Source organism: Gavia stellata, chromosome 5, assembly GCF_030936135.1.
Source record: "Gavia stellata isolate bGavSte3 chromosome 5, bGavSte3.hap2, whole genome shotgun sequence".
Taxonomy (NCBI): Eukaryota; Metazoa; Chordata; class Aves; order Gaviiformes; family Gaviidae; genus Gavia; species Gavia stellata.
In genome coordinates, this window is record NC_082598.1 from 58,820,071 (window position 1) to 58,842,376 (window position 22,306).

The following is a 22,306-nucleotide window of genomic DNA, read 5'->3' on the forward strand; positions in this document are numbered from 1 at the left end:
CATCACTCATGCTAGCAATTATCATTAGGCTCTGCTCTTTTCTATAAGTGATCACTGTGAGTTTCTGTAAGTGGTCACTCCATTCACACCCAGTGCAATTATCAGTAGGATTGGGTTTGCTCCCTAAGCACTCGATTCTTTGCTTTGGAAATGTGAGATAAGTTGTTAAATGACTTAGTGCTCATGGCTTTATGAAAGAGGTGCTCTCTGGAGTCACCATCCCTGGAGGTGTTCAAGGAACGTGTGGACGTGGCACTGTGGGACGTGGTTTAGTGGGCATGGTGGGGTTGGGTTGATGGTTGGTCTTGATGATCTTACAGGTATTTTCCAACCTTAGTGATTCTGTGTCTCTCCTGCCCGTATCATGCTGACTTGTACCTCCCTGTTGGCCTTGCTGTTCATGTGTAGCACTCGCTGGGATGGAAGAGGACACCTCTGTCTTGTCTTCTCTGATTGGGACCAGGGAGGAGAAGTCTGCTGTCAGTATCTTCCCTTACCGTTTGAAGAGTCTTGGTCCCTGGCAGAAAGGGTACAACATGATGGTCCTCTTAAAAACAGGGAGAGTAGCAATGAGACCTCAAAAACGAGACCGCCTTCCTCCTGTTGGTATTTTTGTGAAGCCCAATTCCTGGTTCCCCAAATGCAGTTACTGACAAAAGCAAAGAGAATCTCCTATCTCCAGAAGTCAACCTTGGCCTGGTCCATGTGGGGTAGTCATTTCTTCAAAACCATTAGTGCTGGAGTTTAATTGCGTAACTTGATTATATTTGAATCCATGTTATATCTTTCCTCAAAATCAAGCATAAAAGTGTTTACAGTGGGACCAATCCAATGCCTGCCTCGTCCCTTGGGGTCTCACCTGGTAAGTGAGGACCTGTGCAGGGGATGGGTGCTGTTCTGTAGTAGGCAAATCTCCCTCTGTGTCTCAGTAACTCGGGTGGCCCTGGTATAACCATGGAGTGAGGAGAGCAAGCTTTGGGCTGAAGGGTTTCTTTGACCCACCATTCCCCCAGATCTTCCTTGTCCTGCACTGCAGGAACCTCTGTACCGGGCCATTCCTGCAAGCCCTGTCAAATCCTAGGCTGTCTTATTTTTAAATGAGTGGTCTCCCCTGCCTACCAACCTCTGCACCTGCAGGAATATGAAAAGAATGTATCTTGTACATACATGGAAATGAAGTGGATGCTTTGTGCTGTGGATTTCCTAAGCTCAGCAAAGCCCTTGGGCAAAGCCAATACAGGAGATGGACTCGTGGTCATCTCTGGTATTTGTTGTGAATTTTTAGTGTAAATTTTAGAGGCATTGTGAAAATTGTCTTTTTTCACCTCATTGAGTTTCTCCTATTGAAACTGAAGCGCCTACAACTGCAGAACTTTCAGATTGGATCACATCTTTTTTTCTTCTATTTGTTAGGTGTTAGTGCGTAGTAAGAATCCAAATTTACGTATTCTTCAGTTCTGGAAGTGGAAGCTGTGTGAAAAATCAAGGAGTAACCGTGCTTAGCCGTGTTCTTGGGGACCAGGGTTTGTGTGCGGACCTTGCTGAATTCTCACATTGCTGAATTCTCACTAGATGGCAGCATTCATTCATGTAGGCTGTAATATATTAAATACCAAAACAAAGTCATGGAAAAATGTTATCTAGCAAAAATCACATAGCAAATGTGATTTGTATTTTAATTAATGAAAGCTCTTACACTAGCAAGTAGATCTTCTAGCTTGTTTGGAATTTATTGTGATCTTACGTTAAAAAAATTGGCATCTTTGTGCTTTCCAACATATATGCATTCTAATTCGTGACAGAATGAATGTGCTTGTGCCTGATTTAATAATGAATGCAGGTATAACATTTTCAGAACATTAGGTAAAAGCTGCTGCAGGTCAAATCCTGCTTCTTCTGCTCATTTGACTGGCTCTTTTGGCTTGAGTAAATAAAACTTGAGTTGATAAGAATTGTGAGAAAGATTTGAGCCTACGGTACTGAAAGATTGTTGCAAATTGAGTAGACTTTTCATTCTTTATGTTTATTATTTCCTTTTTTATGTATCTCACCTTGGACAGTAAAACCAGGCTAAGATTCTTTTTTATGTATTTCTCACTTTCAAGTAATTTTGATTTGAGGGTTTCATGCAGTGATAAGATTTCTATGTTGGGTTTTACAGTGGTAAAAAAAAAAACAAACAACAAATTAACAAAAACTGCCTACAGAAGAAGCTTGTATTAAAACCAAATTATGAAGATACTTCTAACCCATACAAGTTTTGTTTTTTTTAAACACTTCCATTTGTCTTTTATTTTAAAGTAAGGATTCAGATTAAAATTTGATTCCCTTAACCAAATCACTCTGAAAATATGAGCAAGTCCTATATTGCCTATTTCAAAGAAAGGGAAGCTTGCTGCTGGAAACAGTTAAATGGAAAATCTTAGGGAAACACTAATTACATAGCAGGATTTAAGTGAAATTTTTTTTTATATTCTTTACCCATTAGAATCTGGAAATTATAATCTCGCTGTATAATTCTGTAGCTTTACAGTAGAAAAAGTCTTTTACTATTGAATTCTACAGGTTTTGACAGCCATTCCTTTAAAGTAATTTTCTCTTCTCCACTACTAAATTCAAGCAGATATTTCCGTAGCGGTTGCCGATGGTAAATCAATACACAAGGTGACTGAAGTGATGATCTGGGGTTTTTCCTCTGCCGCCAGTTACAAATTGCGCTCGCTTCCTTTTGGCAGCTGTGTGACGGGCTACGTCGGGGAGCGGTGCCAGTTCAGCGATCTGGAGTGGTGGGAGCAGCAGCACGCCGAGCGGGTGAAGATGCGGAATGTCACCATCGGCGTGTGCGTAGCAGTGCTGGTCCTCTTGCTCCTGCTGGGATCCCTGGCCGCCTACTACCACAGGTAGTGCTTCCAAACACGCACCGTGAACGTGTGGCATGGGGACCGAGGTCCTGCTGACTTTCACAGAGGGCTCATGGCAAAGGACGTGAGCTGTTTCTCAGCTGGTGGAAATCACCATATCATCCTTGCTACTGTTCTGCTTTCAGTAGTTGGATCTAGGAATCATTCAGAAAGTTCTGGCATGTCCCTTGCCTGCATACTCACATTGGTGTTAGTGAGTGATGTGTGTTGGGGGAAGAAGAATAGACCTTACTAGGTTTGAAGAGGAGCTGCAATTTGTATTGATGAGAGTTCAGGAGCATGCTAATTACCACTTCCTTGGTTTCCATTTAGAGCTCTAGGTGTCTGAAACTCTCACGGTAGGGTTTGGCTCTTCTCCGCTAGCTATCCTGTTAGTTTGGTTTTGCTTCCCTTTTGGTGTAGAGTGGCACCTGAAAGTTTCCTCGCCATTGAGAGAAGCAGCGTACTAACCTTCCAACAGCAAACTCCCACCGTGGTGCCTCCAGCAACAAACGTGAAAGCAGTTTTCCTGGCAGTAGAAAGAGTGAAATCAGGGATGTGAGTCTAAGGCACATCTGTTGTAAAAGTACTCCCTGGCATTTTCCATGGCTGCAATGAATTGTGCAGGTTTGGGATTCTTCTCATGGCAAAAAGAATCCCTACAGTCACTATTTAAGAACCCAGTCTGATGTGAAATTAAATGTCATCGATGTCCCTTGGACTGGAAAGTATTCAGCGTTTAATAAGTTAGAGTCTTTTGGCCATGACCTTGGCAAATAACTGCTCTCAGAGGCTCTCGTTTAAATGCATATTTATATTTATAAGTAAACAAACAAAAAGCCAGACAGCAGCCCAATCGAGAGTCTCCTGCTGCATGCCGACCTGCCCTCTGTGTGCAGGGGTTTTGTTTGTGGTTTAGGTTAATTTTAAAATTAGACTCTCCTAGGCATAAAAAGTTAAGCTACAAATGAAGTTAACTATGGAAGCGAATATTACCCATTCTTATTTAAGGGTTCCTACCATATTTAGTCCCTAAAAGTAGAGAAGCCAGCACGTTTCTCATTTTCTATTAACTAATGGTAGAGGACCAGAATTAAAGCTAGGTGCAGTCTGGTTTGTTCTCATGACCTGGGATTCAGAAGCTAAAGACAAATTGTGAGATTCTTACATTTCCTATATATGTCATATAAATGATCATGAAAATAGCCATAATATGGCTGGGTTTAGGGTGTGAAGCTATTCATTCTCTTCCCTTCCTCTCTTTTTTGTCATTTCTCCCTTATTTACCTTTCTTTCTTGCCAAATGCTTTTGATCAATATAACTATTTACCTTGACAACAAGTTTTCAATTACATACTTGAGTGAATTTGTACTGCAGCTATTACTAGCCTAACTAGCTCAAAATGAAACCACTGACCTAAAATCCCTATTTAACTGGAGTCTGGAAACCAGTATTTGGGTTGAAATTGCTGTACTGCTTTTTCACATAATCTGCTGTATTTTGAAATGTACCAATTAAGTCTGTAATAGTCCTGTTCCTTCCCCTGTAAAATGGAGACGCCTATCTCCTTTTAATTGGAGGAAATGAAGTTGGAGATCTACACCTGCCAATTTGAAAAATGTGTGAACTGGAGGCCAAGAATACCAAAGTATTGTGTTGGTTTGTTCAATGACTGTAGTCTGCTGAAGACCATTGTGTTATTCTTAATGTTAGGTTTATGTAGTCTGACTGTATAGCATGCCAAGTTTCCTATCTTCCTTGGGAAGCAAGGAAACACCTCTTTTCCAGCAAAGAAAAAATCTGAATCACAGGTTTAACACCCACTATCCCTCTCCTCAATCAGCCAAGGCCGTGCAAAAATCGACAGTAGGACTGGGATTAGGACTGAGAAATTCTTGGCCTCTTGCCCGTGCTCGGTCAACGAGATTTCACTGCCTCGCCTGCTTGTGCTCAGTCGCACACGACGACTCCTGTGCCCGCCAAGTCCATCTGGCGTCTGTTACTCTGCATGCTGTAAAGTAGATGTAGAATTAGTGATCCTCTTGAGCGGGGCATCCCACTAAGGACCGTGCCTGTGTGTGAGCTCTGTGCAATGGATTTTGTAACTCTTGAGTAACGGGCTCGAGTTTTGTTAGCACTATGAGCTGCAATGCAGAATGGGCACATCCCGGTGACAAAAGATGAAGAGCAGCCTTGCCACAGTGTCAGGAAAAGTCAAAATGGACTAATTTACCATATTTCTCAGCATTCTGCTCTGTGGATATACCCTCAGATCTGACACCCATTTGATTTCGTATTAGCAGTCCCAGTCCTATCCTCTACTGGAGACAATTACTGTTGTTTTTTGATGTTTGAATACACAGGGACATGTTATAAAGAATCTGGGGAGAAAATCCACGACAGAGTTTTCTCATTACTAGCAAAAAGCACATTTTATTTACATTGTATTTTCCTGAAGGGAGCAACATACGATAATTATGGCAGATGCACTTTCGCAGTTAGTGTATGAACGTGATGTAGAAATAAAAGGAAAATTCCTATTTTCTTTGGTACACGTCTATTAAATTTCCTTTAAAATAGATCAAGTAAAAGGATGTTATAACTTAGGACTTCCGGAATTTGAAGAGTGTAACATTAATTTTGTTAGCTGGTGTTTAGGAGGAGAAAAAACGTGTATGTAAAGTCAATAAAGATGTACTGATTTGCATCTCGAGCAGTGTAAATGAGCTCTTTTTCTTATGACCGTGTTTTCTACGTTGGAGCCTGTATGGGCTTTTAATACTGCCTTGTAAGCGATTGCTGCTTAACTGCAAATGTAACAGGTTTTGAATTTATGGAACTAGCCATTTAGAGCTGATTATTCATATCCTCTTCCAACTCCAGGTTGTACTCTTGGCTCTTTTCCCCCTTGAGATAATTCTGTTGGTCATGCTTTTTCCTGGAAGTGTCTTAGTTCCAAGCTTTTTGAGGCTTTTGGTTTGTTTATTTCATAGTAATTTCTGAAATTGTTGGTTTTGATAAATGATCCAGATGAATGCAGAAGCGACTTTCATAATTGTGACTATCAATGGTGTGCAAAAATACAGTCGGATTTTTATTTCTGAGCTTCACCCACAGAGGCTGTTCATTGTATTGGCTGAAACTTAAATCTCTGTAAAAGAGGAATGTGTTTTAAATAGAATAATATAAGAAAATGGAAGGGGGTAGTTAAAATTATGCAGCCTATTGTTTTTTCTAATGAACGACCCTTTACAGATGGCACATTAGAACAAACATTTCTTCACCTTTTACTGACTTCTGTTTCCGACAAGCTGTTTGTTTTAACCACTGTGCGGTAATTGACAATAATAAACCCTTTCAAACCAATGAAAGAAAACAAAATATATGTCCCTTCTGTAAATACCTGTAGAATAATGTGTGAAAGGAAACAGCATCTGTTCCTCCCAAAGCAAAATAATTTGTTTCAGCTTTTGTTCTGTTGCAGAAGTCAAAACTTGTATAAGAAGAATCTCTATGCAGAAGCGCTAAGAAATGCCAGCAGCCGCGCTGACAATGAGAACGTGACACCTACCAGCAACAAGTCTCGGGTAACTATATTAATGTGGAGTGGAGAGGGAAGCAGGAAGGATCAAAGAGTGTTAGGGATCCACTTGAGATTATCCATCAAATAATTCACATCTTAAATACATTAAATAACTGCTAGAGTCATCAAGTGCTTTGCTGTGAACCCTAGTTCATCTTACCTCATTGTTATCCCTCAAAGTTCACAGCTGCCTGGATGTATTGCAACCATTAGCCAGTGTTATTGTTAGCTTTGAACACAACAGTTGGGAGACTGTGCTCTAAATTAAGGAAATGGCAATGCGATGACATGGCATATCACAGAGTTATTTTCACAGGAAAGTATGCCCTCTGTAAAAAAGACTTCTTGGAAGCCAAGTATTGTGTGTGCTACGTGAGAGGTTGAACTTTATTTTGGGGGTTGATGAAATTAAATGTTTTTGTATTACAGGCTGCTGCCTTGTAAAGAAAAACAACCAGGATGTTATCGGGCAGTTTGGGAGGGAATAGAAAGTATCAATTTTGCACCGGTGTAGGTAGAAATGCCATCATTATCTGGCTGTACTCGCCTGCTTCTGTTGTCATTTTTGAAGTTGCATCAGAGAATTTGGCACCATAAGATCTGATCTCAGGACCCGATTCTCACTGGCATTAAAATGATGTTACACTGCAAGGTGACAGCAATTGAAACGTGAAGATGGCAAAAGTGACATAATTGGCATCTGTGGCTACTTCTGTGCCCAGTCTGAGACTCCTTTCTCAGAACAGCATGACTTATCCTGAGAGGTGCTCTGCACACACGTATCATTCAGCTCTGAGCAAGCGGCTGTAATGCAGGTATCACTGTACCTGCCCAGGCAGCACGACATTAGCTAAGCAGCATAGACTCTTCAAAACAAGCACAGTTATGCCAGTGGAAAGACTACTGGAAGAGTTTATACTTGCGTAAGATTGGCAATAAAATCTAGCGAAGCACATACCTTTTTACTGGGGGAACCGCACGCATGTTTTTCTACTATCGGTATTACTGCAAGGTTTTAAAGCCTTCCACACCCAACTATAGCTGGAAAGGTACAAGAACTGTGTGTGTAGTAGTCACGGTCATAAAAGAATTTGACTTTAAATGGCCTGAAGTTTGACTCTGCTCCAGATCTTTGAGTCCAGAAAGAGATGAGTTTGTTCTACTTGGGAGTCTGCTTGAGGAGTTGAATATAATGGAATATTTAGAGTGAAAATCCAAGGATTTTTAATCAACCTGAAGAATGCCTCACAAATGGTTTAGATTGAGTGTCTGGCAGGACTTTTGAGCGCGTAGCCAATGAAACACACTATCAAACATATGTTGAGAGTACTGAATTGACCTGACCCTGGTTACGACATATTGTTATGCCTCACTACAAGAAGGACATTGAGGTGCTGGACCGTGTCCAGAGAAGGACAATGAAGCTGGTGAGGGGTCTGGAGCACAAGTCTGATGAGGAGCGGCTGAGGGAACTGGGGTTGTTCAGTCTGGAGAAGAGGAGGCTGAGGGGAGACCTCATCGCTCTCTACAACTACCTGAAAGGGGGTTGCGCGGAGGTGGGTGTTGGTCTCTTCTCCCAAGTGACTATCGACAGGACAAGAGGAAATGGCCTCAAGTTACGCCAGGGGAGGTTTAGGCTGGATATTAGGAAAAATTTCTTTCCTGAGAGAGCGGTGAAGCATTGGAACAGGCTGCCCAGGGAGGTGGTGGAGTCACCATCACTGGAGGTGTTCAAGGAAAGTGTGGACATGGCACTGCAGGACACGGTTTAGTGGGCATGGTGGGGTTGGGTTGATGGTTGGACTTGATCTTACAGGTCTTTTCCAACCTTAACGATTCTGTGATTCCTTAGCTGGTCAACTGCATACTCTTGTGGACCTTTTATTAGCAGCACTTTGTTCCTCCAGGTACTGGACCGCAAATGTGCTCAATCATGGCGATGTCATCATTTGTTCACAGCAGAGTCAAAATCCATACCTTGCAAAATATCTGAGGCTTGGAAAGTCAGAAATGTTTGTTGGGACTTGCTCGATGCCTGGGAGCAGTGCTCTAGGAGGCCTGCAGCTCATCGGCTCTGTCCCCTCCTGCTGCTGTCCACACAGTTAATGCTAGTGGTCAATGACATTTTTGCTGAATATGGGAGTAATTAGACAGCTAAGCAACGGACTGAATCAACAAAAACAAATCCAACCTGCTCATCTATTACACACTCGTGTTGAATTTCACCATGCATTCCTGCATTGGGAGACATCAAATACATTACTAAAGTAATTTATTGCAAATGGCTTGTTGCAGGCTGGGAGAGGAAATCACTGACCCTTTGCTAATTATTGCTGCTTAGACGGTAATGCATTTCTGTGGTTTCATGCATGTGATTTTCTCTGTGCTGACGTAGCCATTGAGTGTTAATTCAGTGGGGCTTCATGCATGCATGCACTCAGGTTAGAAACTGTAGAGTTGCCAAAAAGCAGCAGGAAGTTGTCCTACCGTTCACTTAAAGTGGATTATGGGGGAGCTTTATGTAAAAAAAAGAGATTATACAACATCGGGGATAGAAAACTCGATAGCTCCTCCACTCTTAAGGTACTGGAATAGGGTTTTGGGAGCTAGTGATTTACACAGCATTAATAATCCTAATGAAGGACTTCATAGGGGGACTGGGTGATGTGTATGCAGTAACTGTAAAGAGCTCATGAAATTCACACCTTTTGTAGCCCACAGTGCTCCTGCTCATTTGTGAGGCTGGGGAGAGGGAGTGCAAAGATGTTCTTGTTCTTGCCCATCTAGGTTAAGGTAGAGGATAATGAGTTTTTACGCTATCACGCATATGAAATGCTAGGTGTCGTGATAGTGAAACTATACCTATAAATTGTCCAAGTGTCATTCACTTTTCCCTCTACTTCTATTCTGCCAGGTGAGGCTGCATGTAGCTGAGGGTATGCCTGGGTATTTTTTCACACTCGTATTAGAGTTCCATGAGCCAGGCTAGGTTTGTCCTAGGGACATATAAGCCTCAGTAAACTTCTGCACATGCCTGGATTTTGATGCTATTCTGAGACTTTTCATCCAGCAAGTGTTCTGCTTTGCACAGTCAAGGATATTTTGCAGAACTGCGTGTAGCTGGATCTCCTCTGGGGGTCTGTGGCATGTGGGTTAGCAGCTGTAAGCCTACAGATTTTATGTAAATGAACTGATGCCTAAGTAGTCACACCTGCTACATCTGTGATCTATCCACATAAATCCACCAATTATCCACCTGGACGACTGAATCTGTCAGTCCTTCTGTTGGAACATCTTATTTAGAGACGTTTTCTCTTCTTCCCTGTCTCTGCTCTTTAAACATCCCCTTTTTACTGGGTTTCCCTCTTTCCCTCTATACTATTTCAGCCCAGTGCTTCACATCGCTTTCCTCTACCCCTCGTTTTTTTCTCTTTTCCCCCTGCTCTTTTCCGCATGTTCCCCCAGAGGGGCCCGTCTTCTGCTTCCGAGGTGTCACTTCCACACTGTCACGGTGGGACGATGGAATCGCGCACCCCAGGTGGTGCCGAGAGCCGGAAAGGGAGGCTTGCTTCCTTCCCTGTGTCTGACAGGGTTTCCTGCTGTCTGGTTGCGGGTCTCTCTAATACTTTAAAATTGGCCCTCAGTACTATGGAGAGGGTTGATTTTCATGTACTTTTGTTCTTGCATCTGGAAAGGTTGATTTGCAAGGCAAGAGAATGGGTAGTTCTTTACTAGGCTGGGACCGCACACTTTCCAAAGAAAGACCGGGGCTGTCATCAACTCAAATGTTTAATTATCTGCAGGGGAAGGGTCATCCCAGAAGCCAGGGTGACCTTTTTCCCCCTGCTGTGGTTGGCGTGCGTGGCTCTTCTAGTATGCCTCTTGGGTTTCAGAGAACCGGTTCATTTTATATTAATTTGGGCTCTGTATATTTTGTGCATATTGTATGTATTTGCAGTTTGCGGTTGTTAAGGAGTGTAACAGTTCTCTGGAGACTAAAGCGGTTGATCTAATTGAGTGTGAGACAACAGATCCTCATCCTGCCTGTCCTTCAGAATATGGTGAGTAGGATTTCCTTCCTTATTAGACCTCTCCTCGCCTTTGTACCAGCAGGAGCAGCAGCTGATAGAGGAGACAGAGAAATCAAAATTATACTTCTGGCCTGTTTATAGCTGCTGTGCACAGCAGAAGCCACGTTTGTATTGCTGTGAAGAGACCATTCAGTCCTTCACTTTGCAGATTATTCATGAGAAATGACACTACAACAGTGCTTTCACACTCATAAGAAGCCAGATGCTCCTCGTGATAGTAATAATATCATATTTTTGCATTTATATAGAGCTTCACAGGTTTGCTTCATAGCAAGTGAGTTATGCCCGTCATACTGATGGGGACTGTATATCCATGGAAAGATATACTTTGACAGTCCTTATTCATTCAGGCAGGAAAACTGACATGGTGTGAGGAGTCCAGGTCTCCCCAGAAAACTTTTGCCCTGTGGCAGCATCTGCAGTTCTGCTTTTTGCGTTAAACAAGGTGTTTGACTGCTTGGAGAAGAGTTTGGTGCTTAAACAAAGATGAGATGATTGAAGGAGATGTGCCTCCCATCCCTGGTACAAAGGCAGCACAGAAGCACACGGTGGGCTTCCATGGCCCACAGGTTGCCAGCTGGACCACTTCGAATTTTAGGAAATGCTGCCTTACAGATGGCAACTGAATCTCCTAATTGCTCAGATGGTGCGAAATGGTGGAGAAAGACTGATATCCTTAACCATTCCTCTTATTTACCATATATACCTCCTAACTACAGAAGTTACTAGAGAACCCAGTTTGCATCAGTCATTTAGAAATACACAGAGACAAATGTTTGAGGATACTCAAACAGGCAGACATCTTGCAAGATTTTCAAAATTGCCCATCCTGTCCTTAGGCATATGTTGTGAAGTCACTTTATTCATCAGCAGAAACTATGCCTCACATTTACTTTGTTGGACTAACACTGTGCACATGTGTAGAAGTGTATCGTCCGGTGAAGGAAGCCTGATGTTTCCCATTAGGAGGCTCTGTTTTCATTTATAGTTTTATCAGATGCAGCTATTGGAACAGAAATTCCTCATGACAGGTGTCTGATTTTTTTCCTAGTTGAAAATTTTAGCAAAAGTGGTTCAACCATTTTAGATGTCAAGGCTGGTAAATAATCTGATGTCTTTTCTAACATGACAAGAAAGTTCATGTACCATGGCAGGGAATAATTCTGAGATCTTTTGACTTTAGAGCAGGGGCTTTAATTTTTGCCAGGCAGGTGGTCTTCCTGTCACAGGCATGCATTTTCCTGTTCTGGTATATTAAACCAGAAAACCATGAAATTTGCCTAGGAAAAGTAATTTCTTAAAATCTGAAGCAAGTTCTTGACTTTGCCTCTTTTTTTGTTCTTTTGACATGAATTGGTTTTGTAATTTTCTGAACTCAGTTCTGTGCTTCCTTTCATAGCTTTCCTCCCTCAAAGCTGCCGTTAGCTTTCTTTTAGCTCGGTTATTGTGAAGCTTCTCAAACGGCTTTCAGTAATACGTATCCGTTTTCCCCAGTGGAAGAACAGCCTATAAGACACGGCAAAGCAGCAGAGGCTTTGGCAGACGAGGAGAAAGAACAAGGCTGTCGGCAAGAGGTTCCTGTTGGTGATGAGCAATCGCGTCAGCCCACGGGAGCGGCGAAGGGCCCTGTCCGGGCTCCCTGGAGCACCCACCCTGAGCCCCGGCTGCAAAGGGAGCCCTGCGAGCTTGCCCCAGCCAGCCCGCTGATGCAGCCAGACTAGAAGCAGCCTGGGTTTGAGTGGGAAAAGGAGGAAGGATGACATCAGTAGAGAATGGGAACTTGTGAAACACTGAAGCAACCCTCATTTTTTTCATTAAAATCTGCTTTAGAAAAAAAAACGCAACTCAGAACAGAGAAGTCCTTGCCACTCCTTCCCTGTCATCTCTGCTTGGAAGAATTACTGTAAGCAATGTTTTAGCAATGAGCCCTCTATCAGCATCACTTTAAGGGTCACCGCTGCTAACTTCATTAACTGCCTGCTAAAAGGACACTGAGGGGAAACCAGACTAGCGGGTGATTTGTCAGAGATAAGTATTTCCTAATGGAGTTTATTGCAAGTCGTGGTCTTTACACATACACACACAGGCGGAGTCCAGAAAACTGCCTAGAAAATGGGCCGCAAGCACAACTGCAGAGAAACTGGAATGAAGATGATGCAGGAAAAGGGGTTAAAACCCAATCTTTTTATTCAAATACTGTTCATGGACACTTTAAGCCTCTCCCCAGCACTGCTGTCAGGCCAGTCTAACTTCTTGGACTTCACCAGAGCTATTCTTGTATCTGCTTCTGTAAGCGAGCACCAAATGGGGTCTTGCGTTTCTCAGGTTTGGTGGGCTGGAGGATTGTTTGTGAGCATATGGTATTAATGATGGTCACGTCTATTAAGTGAGAGATAACATTTCAGGGGAAAGGTGATTCTTCCATTAAATTTTCTGGTCTACACTGGTCCTTCAGAGCCTTACAGGATTGTTTCTAGACTGAGGCAGCGGGCCTGAGTCTCCTTTCAGCCCTGCAAGGAAACTTGTGCTGGAGCTGTCCTTGCCTCACAGAAGTGTGGCTGCCAGCAAAACCTCGTCCATTATATAGGACTTAGTGTGGAGAAAGAAGTCCAGCCAGTTGCTGCTCCAGAAGAACAGGAGGAGTGGGACAAACAAAGAACCACCTCAGTTTGGACTGACTTCCACATATCTGATTTGTGCTGCCTGATAAAATCCATGGGATCAATTGGAAAACACCACCAATTTTTCTTGTAACTGGCTTTCTAACAGCTACAGTTCCCTTCCAGTTACCTACTAAGAACTAACTCACTTATAAAGCTCTGTTGTATACAGAGTTGTAGCTTAGTTGTTTATCATCTCAAGTGATTTTCACCACTGTTCTTGACTCCCTACAGCTGTTTTCAGAAGGTTTTGGAAGATATCTGGAAATCAGCTATATCACTAATAAAGTTTTAATTGTAGGGGATCTCTCAGTCCTCTGTCTTTGAAGCCTACTACTAGAACTATCGGACGCCTTCTTTAAACTCCGCTACAGTGCCCACCTCTAGTGTTCTTTGTAATTCATTAGCTGGATAATAGTGCCAAACGTTATTAATTTGTGTGCTTTTCGGTTTGTTAGAATCCTGCCAGGAAGGTATGGGATGTCGTCACTTGGTTACCAGGTCTGTAGGCCAATGATGGGAAAGAATATTGAAAGGCTTTTACCTCTTGTCCAAAACAGTTACGCACTTGAGTAACTTTGCGGAGTCAGTTCTGACTTATGTTGGTGTAAACAGTAAGAACGTTGAGCCCAAGGTGTCTGAATTACAATAAATATAATGCTCTGAGAGTTGTCACTTCTTTGTTTATCTTCTAAAGTGATTTTTGCTAGCAGTTTTGAATTGCTGAGTCTGTTTTCTAATCACATCAGTTCTGAACTCAGAATAAACTTGTAAAATAGGCATTTCCAGAGGTTAGCTGGAAGCAGTAGCAACGAGGACGCATTCTCTTGTGTGAATGGCAAGAAGGGTGTTTCCATGGAAAGAGAATTGGTTGAGGAGAGGTGGCATACTAAACTGCATTCAGGAGCGGGAAACCACTGGGTTGAACCATTAGCATTTGGTAGATTTTGTTTTAAGTTCAGTATAGTTTAATTTCATTAACATTGTTAAAAGCATCTAGTTTGGATTCCCTGGTCTTTCACAGTTCATCATTGATCTTGTGTATTTCGATGGGAAGAGAGTCCAGCTATGAAGGCCTCGATTCAGTAAAGCATTTTATTTCTGTGAGAGTTAGACAGTAAAAGGATTTTGATCCCTGCACTTTGATTATCTCTGGTGAAATATGTTTGTGTGCTTAAAATCAGTGTTGTGTTGAATGACGTTCAATGTTTAATTGGAAGTTTCCCCGCTCCAAGGAAATAAAGATTTGTAACTTTGAATCTTGTCTAAACAAAGGTGTTTCAAACTCCTTACAAATTAGTTTCAAACAAAACCCTGTGTTTTGTTTACTTTGCTTTCCTTCAGTCTAAGGATCTAATTTTAAATTTGATAGTGTTCTTTACAGAGTAAGATAGGAAAATTGAGCTGATGTGTTTTTGTAATTAGAGTGGTTTGAGTTTTAAATGTTTCCTAAACACACCTCTAAACTCAAAATAATCTCTAGTGTAAAACCTTGAGATGATATTTCAACACAAATATAATATATTTGGTTTATTTGTATGTTTATAAAGCTATTGATTTATAAAATAAAATAAAAAAAGATCGCTGGTGTCCCTCTTGTTTTAAAAGAAGAGAATGCAAAATTCTGGTTTCCGTTAACTCGTGTCATGTTTGTTGATAGCTCCATTGATTTCATACAGCCGCAGAGTGTAACGTGTTGGTGCAGCAAGTGCAGATATCGTGGGTTTTTCTTTCACCGCTCAGAGAATCTATACTAATGAGGATTATCTTCTGCAGCTCACAGGTAGATCCCAGCTTGAATATGGTAAGTTTTTATTTATTATTTTAGTTATACATGCCCATAAACCAGCAGAAGCCATTTTGTGCACATTTAAATGTCTCTGTTATGAATGTTGCTACTTGTTGGTCTAGAAATAATATCCATGGCTTCCAAATATGTTTTCAAACTGGTCTCCAAGATGTTATTCTCGGGCATGACATGCAGGTCAGTTGAAGTCAAATGGTTAAATCCTGCAGGAGCCTCAGTTTTTTGGCTAAACTTTTTTCATTATGCAAAAAAACCACCCCAAAACTTTGAAAATTATTAGACTTTCAGGGTATGTAGCTAACTTAGTATTGACCTCAAATCCTACTGGTACACTCTGACTTTTAAAAATGAAATTAATGTGTTAATTAAGCTGTAAAAGAGGAATTGAGGGGAATTCATAGAGGAATATAGGGGGAAAAAGCTTGACAAGTCTGAAGTGAGAAAATTATTGGGCAATTCTAAAAAGCAAGGGAGGAAATGAGTTTGTTTAGTTTAGTAAATCCTGACTTCATTGAAATTGACATTTCAATTCTCTAAAGCCATATTTTCGTCGTAAACAAGTGAGGAATGATTCATGCTCATTCATAATGAACATAGGCAATGCAATGGTTCCTAGTCATAGGAATGCATGACACATCTCATTTTAGGACCCTTTTGCAGTCACTTGCAGCTTTGCAGAAGTTTATCTGTTCAGGCAAAAATTTTTCATTCTAGTAATCTCTATCAGGATGAAAATATCTCTAAAAAAATTCTACGAAAAAAGTAAAAAATTATTCAGAATGGGATTAGGGGAAGTCTGCCTTGTTAACATATATTGTGTTTTTTTCTTTTTGGGAGTCATTTTATCTCATGTTATTTCAGGGTGATGCCTACGCTGTTCAGTTAGTCTTCAGGACACACTTGGTGTTATTGCTTCGCTCCCTGATAACTTGCCATCTTTATCTCTGTGCATGTGAAAAGGAAAGATGTTAGTGGCATTAGAAGCCTCCCCCAGAGCCCCAGGAATGCACCCCAAACACAATCTGCAAGGGTGATAGCCTAAGTTGGCTCACGTTCCTCTGATCTTTTATTGAGACTGCTGTTTAATGCCAGTTTTGATGTGGACCAGGAACGGCCAACTTTGTGAGGACCATTCATCATGGGATTAACTTTCAGGCACTCCTCAGTACTGAGGTGGATGGACTAGATTCAGAGCAGTGAAAAGCCTTAGTCCCTTCTAACCAGCCTAAGGGCCCTCAATATCCTGCAATTTCAAGGCTTTGGAACTTGATTCTTGAGGCAACTGCTGCAATAACCATCTATAAAGATGCAGAAGCCCTTTTGTATCGAGACCCTGGCCACTATCACATCTTCTTCCTCAAGCCTAGGTGTTGCAACCAAAATGTCTTCTCCCTGCCTACTTTCTTTTTGGAGGGGATGGTTCTGACTCTTTCGTTCTATTAGACACAAGCAGAAGCTAAGCCAAAGCCTAGAAGAAATTTCTGCACTTCATAGATCAAGACCTGGTAGTCTGGCAACTGCCTTTTTTCCAGGTAAGAAGTTAGGATACGTCTCCAAGATTAATTTTAAGAACACCTGAGTCCTAGACCCTTGTTTTCACTCACACCCACTGCTGCATGACACTGTTACTTTTCCAAGCATCCAGGTCTGTACCATGTGCATTCTAGCAGCTTCAGTTCATGGATAGTCTTGTCCATGTTACCCCCTGATCTAGCCCCATCAGTCTGACCCTTGCCATATGCTCATTACGGGTTATGGGATCCCGTCTGCCAGGCAGTTTTCAGTCCATGTAGCAATATTGGCCTTATCCACATGGCCTTTAGCCAAACCAATTTGGAATGGTTGTAAAAGTAAGTCAAAGATACCATGTGAGGGAATTTCTCACTTTTATGTGAGCAGCTACTGGAAAGAGAGCAGCTGGAGCCCTGGTCCATTAATAAGTCCCCTAGGTATTAATACGATGCAAACAATGAAAAGAATACTTAATAATTTACAAAAGAATTAGCTACTCATGCCCATATAAAAAAGAGATTTATTAAAAAAAAAGAAGTTTAATAGCTTCATAGTTTCATGACCCAGCAATTTTTATGCAGCTCTGGGCGTTTTATTGATTAAAACCAACAAGTTTTATGAGGTGTATTCACCCTATAGAACAGTGTGCACATTTTAATGGACATGATCTTTGTTAATATTGATTGCACAAAACAATAAATTTGAGTGTGCTGTACTAAATGGAGAGAACGCACAGTTGATATTTCATTAGTCTATTAACAGTAGTTAGTCATTATGTAAGAGTAGTGAAAGTGTGCTATATATAAATTTATCCTTTTTTCACTCAAGAAAGAAATAGAAATATTTAGACTAAGGTTTTAATGGCCATTTTGCTATTTACTTCTTGTTTGCAAAAGAAAGTTGGCCCTCAGTGCAGTGTGCGTGCCTGTAAATAGTAAGGAGTATTTTAAATGGCTCTTGAATGGTAGCCATTTAAAAAAGAAATCAATAAACTAAATACAGCCAGATGCTGAACATCTCACTGGAGACCAGAATCACTAATAATTATGGGAGATTCAAGGACCCCTACAGTATTTGTATGAAATAATAATAGAGTTCAAACTTATTTCCGCTGACCTTAGTGTTGCTCATTAAAGGTTTTAGCAGAGACCTGGATACAGTCGCATTCAAGCGAGGTGTTTGGAATTAATATACAGATAAAAAGAAAAAGGTTAATCCAGGTCAAGGGAACAGACCAAAACTGGGATTGCATAAGATTATGGTATCTTTCCTCGTTTCTCCAATGGTCAACAGCAGTTAGTTTTAAGTAACATTCTTCTCTGCAAAATCTCCTAAATGAGAGCCTAAACATGGTATTAACTGTCCATTTTTGGCTTTGTCAGTATCCTTAATGACTACACAATGATTTTTGACCTCTAAGAGAATTTTGTTTGCCTAAACCCAGCAATGTGCTAAACACCACCTCCAGGAGACTGAGATATTTAACAAGGCACTCCCGCCTGCTTACGATATGTTGTAATCATGGTAGTTCTTTTCTCCTTTCTCATACCAAATAACGCGTCTCGATTGTAGGAAGTGAGCACGTCAAAACACACTATGAGCCCGTTTTCATAACAGCGAGTGAACCATGACCCCAGAGCTGAGCACTACCAAAGGCTGAGGCAGTTGGATCTGGATCTGATGTACCTTGTGGCTTGGATGTAATAATAAACCAAACCTGAAGTCTTCATCCAGCCAGTGGTTCCCTACTCTTCTTCTGCATCCCATAGAACATTCCCTCAAAATGCAAATTCAGAGCTTTATGGGGGAGGATGCTGCTACATTATAAAGCGGTAGTGAGCAGTCAGGAGCACTTGGTTCCGTTCCTCACTCCACTACTCACGGGGCGGCATCAGGCAAAGAACTCGGCAGGTCCTTGCCGGCTTCCTCCCCACTTGAAGAAAAAAGGAGGTGGAAAGAAAGAGAGCAAGAGAAGGACACAAGATTTCTTAACTGTATTGTAATAGCTCTCAGTGTGGCGTGGTTTTTGATCTTTGAAAGGAATGCCCACAGAAGGGCTATTCTTATAAACAAAGCTAACATTAAAACCGTGGGACTTGGAATCAAGCTGATTGAGATTTGCATTTCTTCCTGCTCCAGAGACAGATTAAGACCTGCTTGAAGTGGACCCAGTTTTAGCACAGTTGTTAGTGTTGACTCATTTTACACCAGATCTGAACCTAACCCCATTCTCACATTATTCTACCCAAAGAGTGGGTACTGTACACCCTAACTCACTCGGTATTTTATTTTTGAGTGATGGTAACTAATCTTTCTTGGTAAAACTCAGCCATTTGTCTAGAGCCTGTCCACCATAGAGTCGAACTTAAATCCTAAAACAGTTAAACTGCACAAACCTTTTGTGTAGAGGTGAATTCATCCTCTGTTTATATGTGTAATGATAAGCAGATCCAGATCTAAGATTTTAGAAATGCTTTACAGAACAGAAGTCCTGAAGCTCTGCATCAGGAGGCTTCAAGAAGCAAAACACAGGTACGTTTGCCTCAGTGTGTATTTTAGGATGAAGGGAGGATTAGAAGCATTTGAACGTATCGGAGCGAGGTCTTCTGATCTACAGTAACACAAGGCACACAGTGTGAAGTCTGGTTCCAGAGTCTCTCCAATTAAAGATTTCAACCAAACCCGCAGTGTGTAAGCTGGGGTATGGGAATGTGCTATATGCCACCCAGCTTGCTAGGAGCAAAGGAGGGAAGGGTGGCTGGGTTCTTTAAACAGTTAGACCTAACAAATGACAGGTTTTGAAGTCTTAGGAAAGAATGTGTGCTAGACTGCACTAAGCCGACGAACAACAGAAGAGAAACGGATACGGCCAAGAGTTGGCAGATCTTCTCTTGGAATGTAAAAGAGGAGGGGTGGGCGGGGAAGAAGCCAGGAATAAAAAGTCTAGGTGTTATTCTTTCCACATGTGTTTATAGAAGAGGGATAGATTTCACGTTTCACCTTTTTCCAGTTTAATGTGTATTTTTTCTTCTGGTTTGGTTTTTTTCACCATCCATTGTTCTATTACAGGTCATTCAGCCTTATGTTTAGAGGGCTTTGTAACCCAGGTAGTATCCCTCTGCTTCCCATCTGCAAAATCAAAGGGTCATATTTAGTACACTACTAAGCATTTGCATTTATCCTGCATGCTGTGCATAGATAACAAGCATCCACAGTCTGCTTCTTCAAAAACACGAAAGCCGAACAAATGCCCAGAAGGACAGGAAACATCTTAAATGACAATGCCTGGCAGGCTTCAAATCTCCTTGTCATAAAAATAAGAACGAAATAGGGAAGTCAATCATTCTGCAAATGGTCTAGAAGAGGGAGTAGGAATGGAGAACAGTGGTTAAAGGCAACGGTTCATCGGAACAGACCTGCCTGAATACAAATCTAGATCATCTCTCATATGACGTAAGTTCATGTAAGCTCTTCTTCACAGACCTCTCCTTCGATTTTTTCGATATGTGAAACTACCATTTCTGCTGCAATGTTTTGTGGTTCTTTTGTACGCATGTCTTTACATTAGCACATAGTGAATTTGTTTAAGGATTTAATAGAACAGATTATGTTATTGTACTAATGGACGATGGATATATCTGAGAAATATCACAAAGCTGAATGTATTGTTCAGAGGAACTAAGCTCTTTCCACGGGCGCAGAGTCTCGTTACTGCCCCAGCCTGTGGATGAACGTGGTCTGTGCTACCCCTGTGAGCTCTGGGCAGGGCGGTGATCAAGCCACTCTGCAACCTTTCTTCATGCTGGGTTGTGCTTTACACACGTGCCTACTGTGCACTCAAGCTGATAGAGAATGTAGATCAAACAGCCATACCCTTTTGTAGGTTACCTATCTGAACTGTATCCACTTGCCATATACTGTCTTACTGCATGACCACCCCACTGGTTGCCTCACCACTTAAACACACAGATTTACATAGGAAGACCACTTGTCATCTTCGCCACCATGGCTAAGAATTGACACTTTGTCAAATAGGAACTTCAGATACTCCCAGAGATGTGTAACTTAATTTAACATTTTCCGTTCTATCAGGTGAAAGGGACACAGCAGTGAACTGCTTCACTATTTCAGATATTAGATGAAAGTGGCATCCATCTACTGGTACTCTGAGCTGTAGGATCCATTTTTCTTTAAAACTCTAAAAGATCAGTACAATTGTGAGTGTATGATATGTCTTCTTGGCTGCTGGATAGAGAAGTGACAGTAAGTTTGTAGTAGCATCTCCTTCTTGCTGAACATAATCAGTGTTGCAGAACCTGAGAGGTGGGGTAAATGTATGCAAGGTTTCCAGTCCTGCAGGTCATAAGACTTTCAGCCTTTTGGTTTTTTTCCTTCAGGACTTTCTGAAAAGTTTTTCTTCTTGCAGACCTTTGCAGCTCACAAGGGTTTGGCTAAGCTTCAGAGGAGAATCAGGCGAATGTATAGGATCATAGCTGAAAGGAACCTGTCGAGGTTCCCTTTAAGTATCTGGTGAATGCCACTGGAGCTCCTGGTTTTGTAGAACTCTCAGATTGTTTTTAGATTTTAAGAGCGTTTGCATTCATTAATCTTTCTTCCTATACTTTGAAACTCCATTTATTTTCTTGGGCAGGGTTTTGGGGTCTAATTTTTAATCAAACTTCCAGCTGAGGACATGCCTCAGCTGTAGGAGCAGAGAAAAGCCTCAAAAAAAAAAGATTGAAATGAAGGACCAAATGCTAAATATATAGTAGAACACTCACAAACTCCCACAAATGAAAATCCATTTATCTACTAGCAAAGCTGATCAAATGAAAATTATTAAATGTTGCATTCAAAACTGTACAACATTAATTCAACCACTTTGTTTATGTGTATTACATCGATTTATTTTCTTTGCTCCTATGGATTTTTGCTTCACTTATGAACAAAATGATTTAGAATAGATTTACACTAAAAAATTATTTTGGTGCTAAATCCTGATTGTATTTGACCAGCAAAATCTCTATTGTGGTTTTAGAGAAAGGAAGCGTTAAATTCATTTAAACAGAATCTTAGAAAGCGTTAAACCATTTTCAGATAAAGCTTGGATTTGAAAGTTGAGTTCAAACGTGCCTTCTTCACAACACTAACACCATTGTGTAAACTATTGGCAATGATGTTCTGTGTCGTCTCTTTGTCCTGCTTTACTACCACTGTTCAAGTTGCTCCATCAGGAAGCCTCAAAAAGTGGAATTGCCCCTGATCCGCAACCTAACTCCAAACCTGTGTGCCTGTTGTGCTTAGCTTTCAGTAGGGCGATGAGACTTTTGTAGAACCTGTTCACATCTGAGTTGCAGAAGTTAAATGCAATGAGTTTAGGAAAGGATGGAGTTCCAGCTCGAACTGTGAATTTCCTGACTTTTGATTAAAACCAGATGCTCGGTACTGTTATAACACAGAGTTTTATGGGTGAATACAGCAATATTTTATTTCATAAATGTGTGCTTTACAACAAATCTAATGGGAATTGTAAAGTAGTACCTGACAATATCAACGTTTAAATGTCCCAGTGTAGCATATTAAAACAATAGCAATTCTTTGCTCATGATACAGCTGAGGTGCAAATCCATATGCTGATACCCTCTGTAAAATGTGTCAGGTGGAAGGGAGAAACACAGTCTCTCAGGACAATATTTCAGGACCAAAGGCAGCCTCTTATGGGATGTCTTTACAGATCGGTTTCTCAGGGCTA

General features: G+C 41.3%; 1 protein-coding gene across 1 annotated transcript in view; it reads left to right on the plus strand.

Moving 5' to 3' along the window:
• EGF (epidermal growth factor) overlaps positions 1-12,296 on the plus strand; it is a 60,666-nt gene extending 48,370 nt beyond the window's left edge. The window contains exons 22-25 of the mRNA XM_009808693.2: positions 2,736-2,900; positions 6,386-6,488; positions 10,443-10,545; positions 12,070-12,296. Of these exons, the coding sequence (XP_009806995.2) occupies positions 2,736-2,900; positions 6,386-6,488; positions 10,443-10,545; positions 12,070-12,296 (598 nt within the window). The remainder of the gene's footprint in view (positions 1-2,735; positions 2,901-6,385; positions 6,489-10,442; positions 10,546-12,069) is intronic.
• Positions 12,297-22,306: the final 10,010 nt, after the last annotated feature.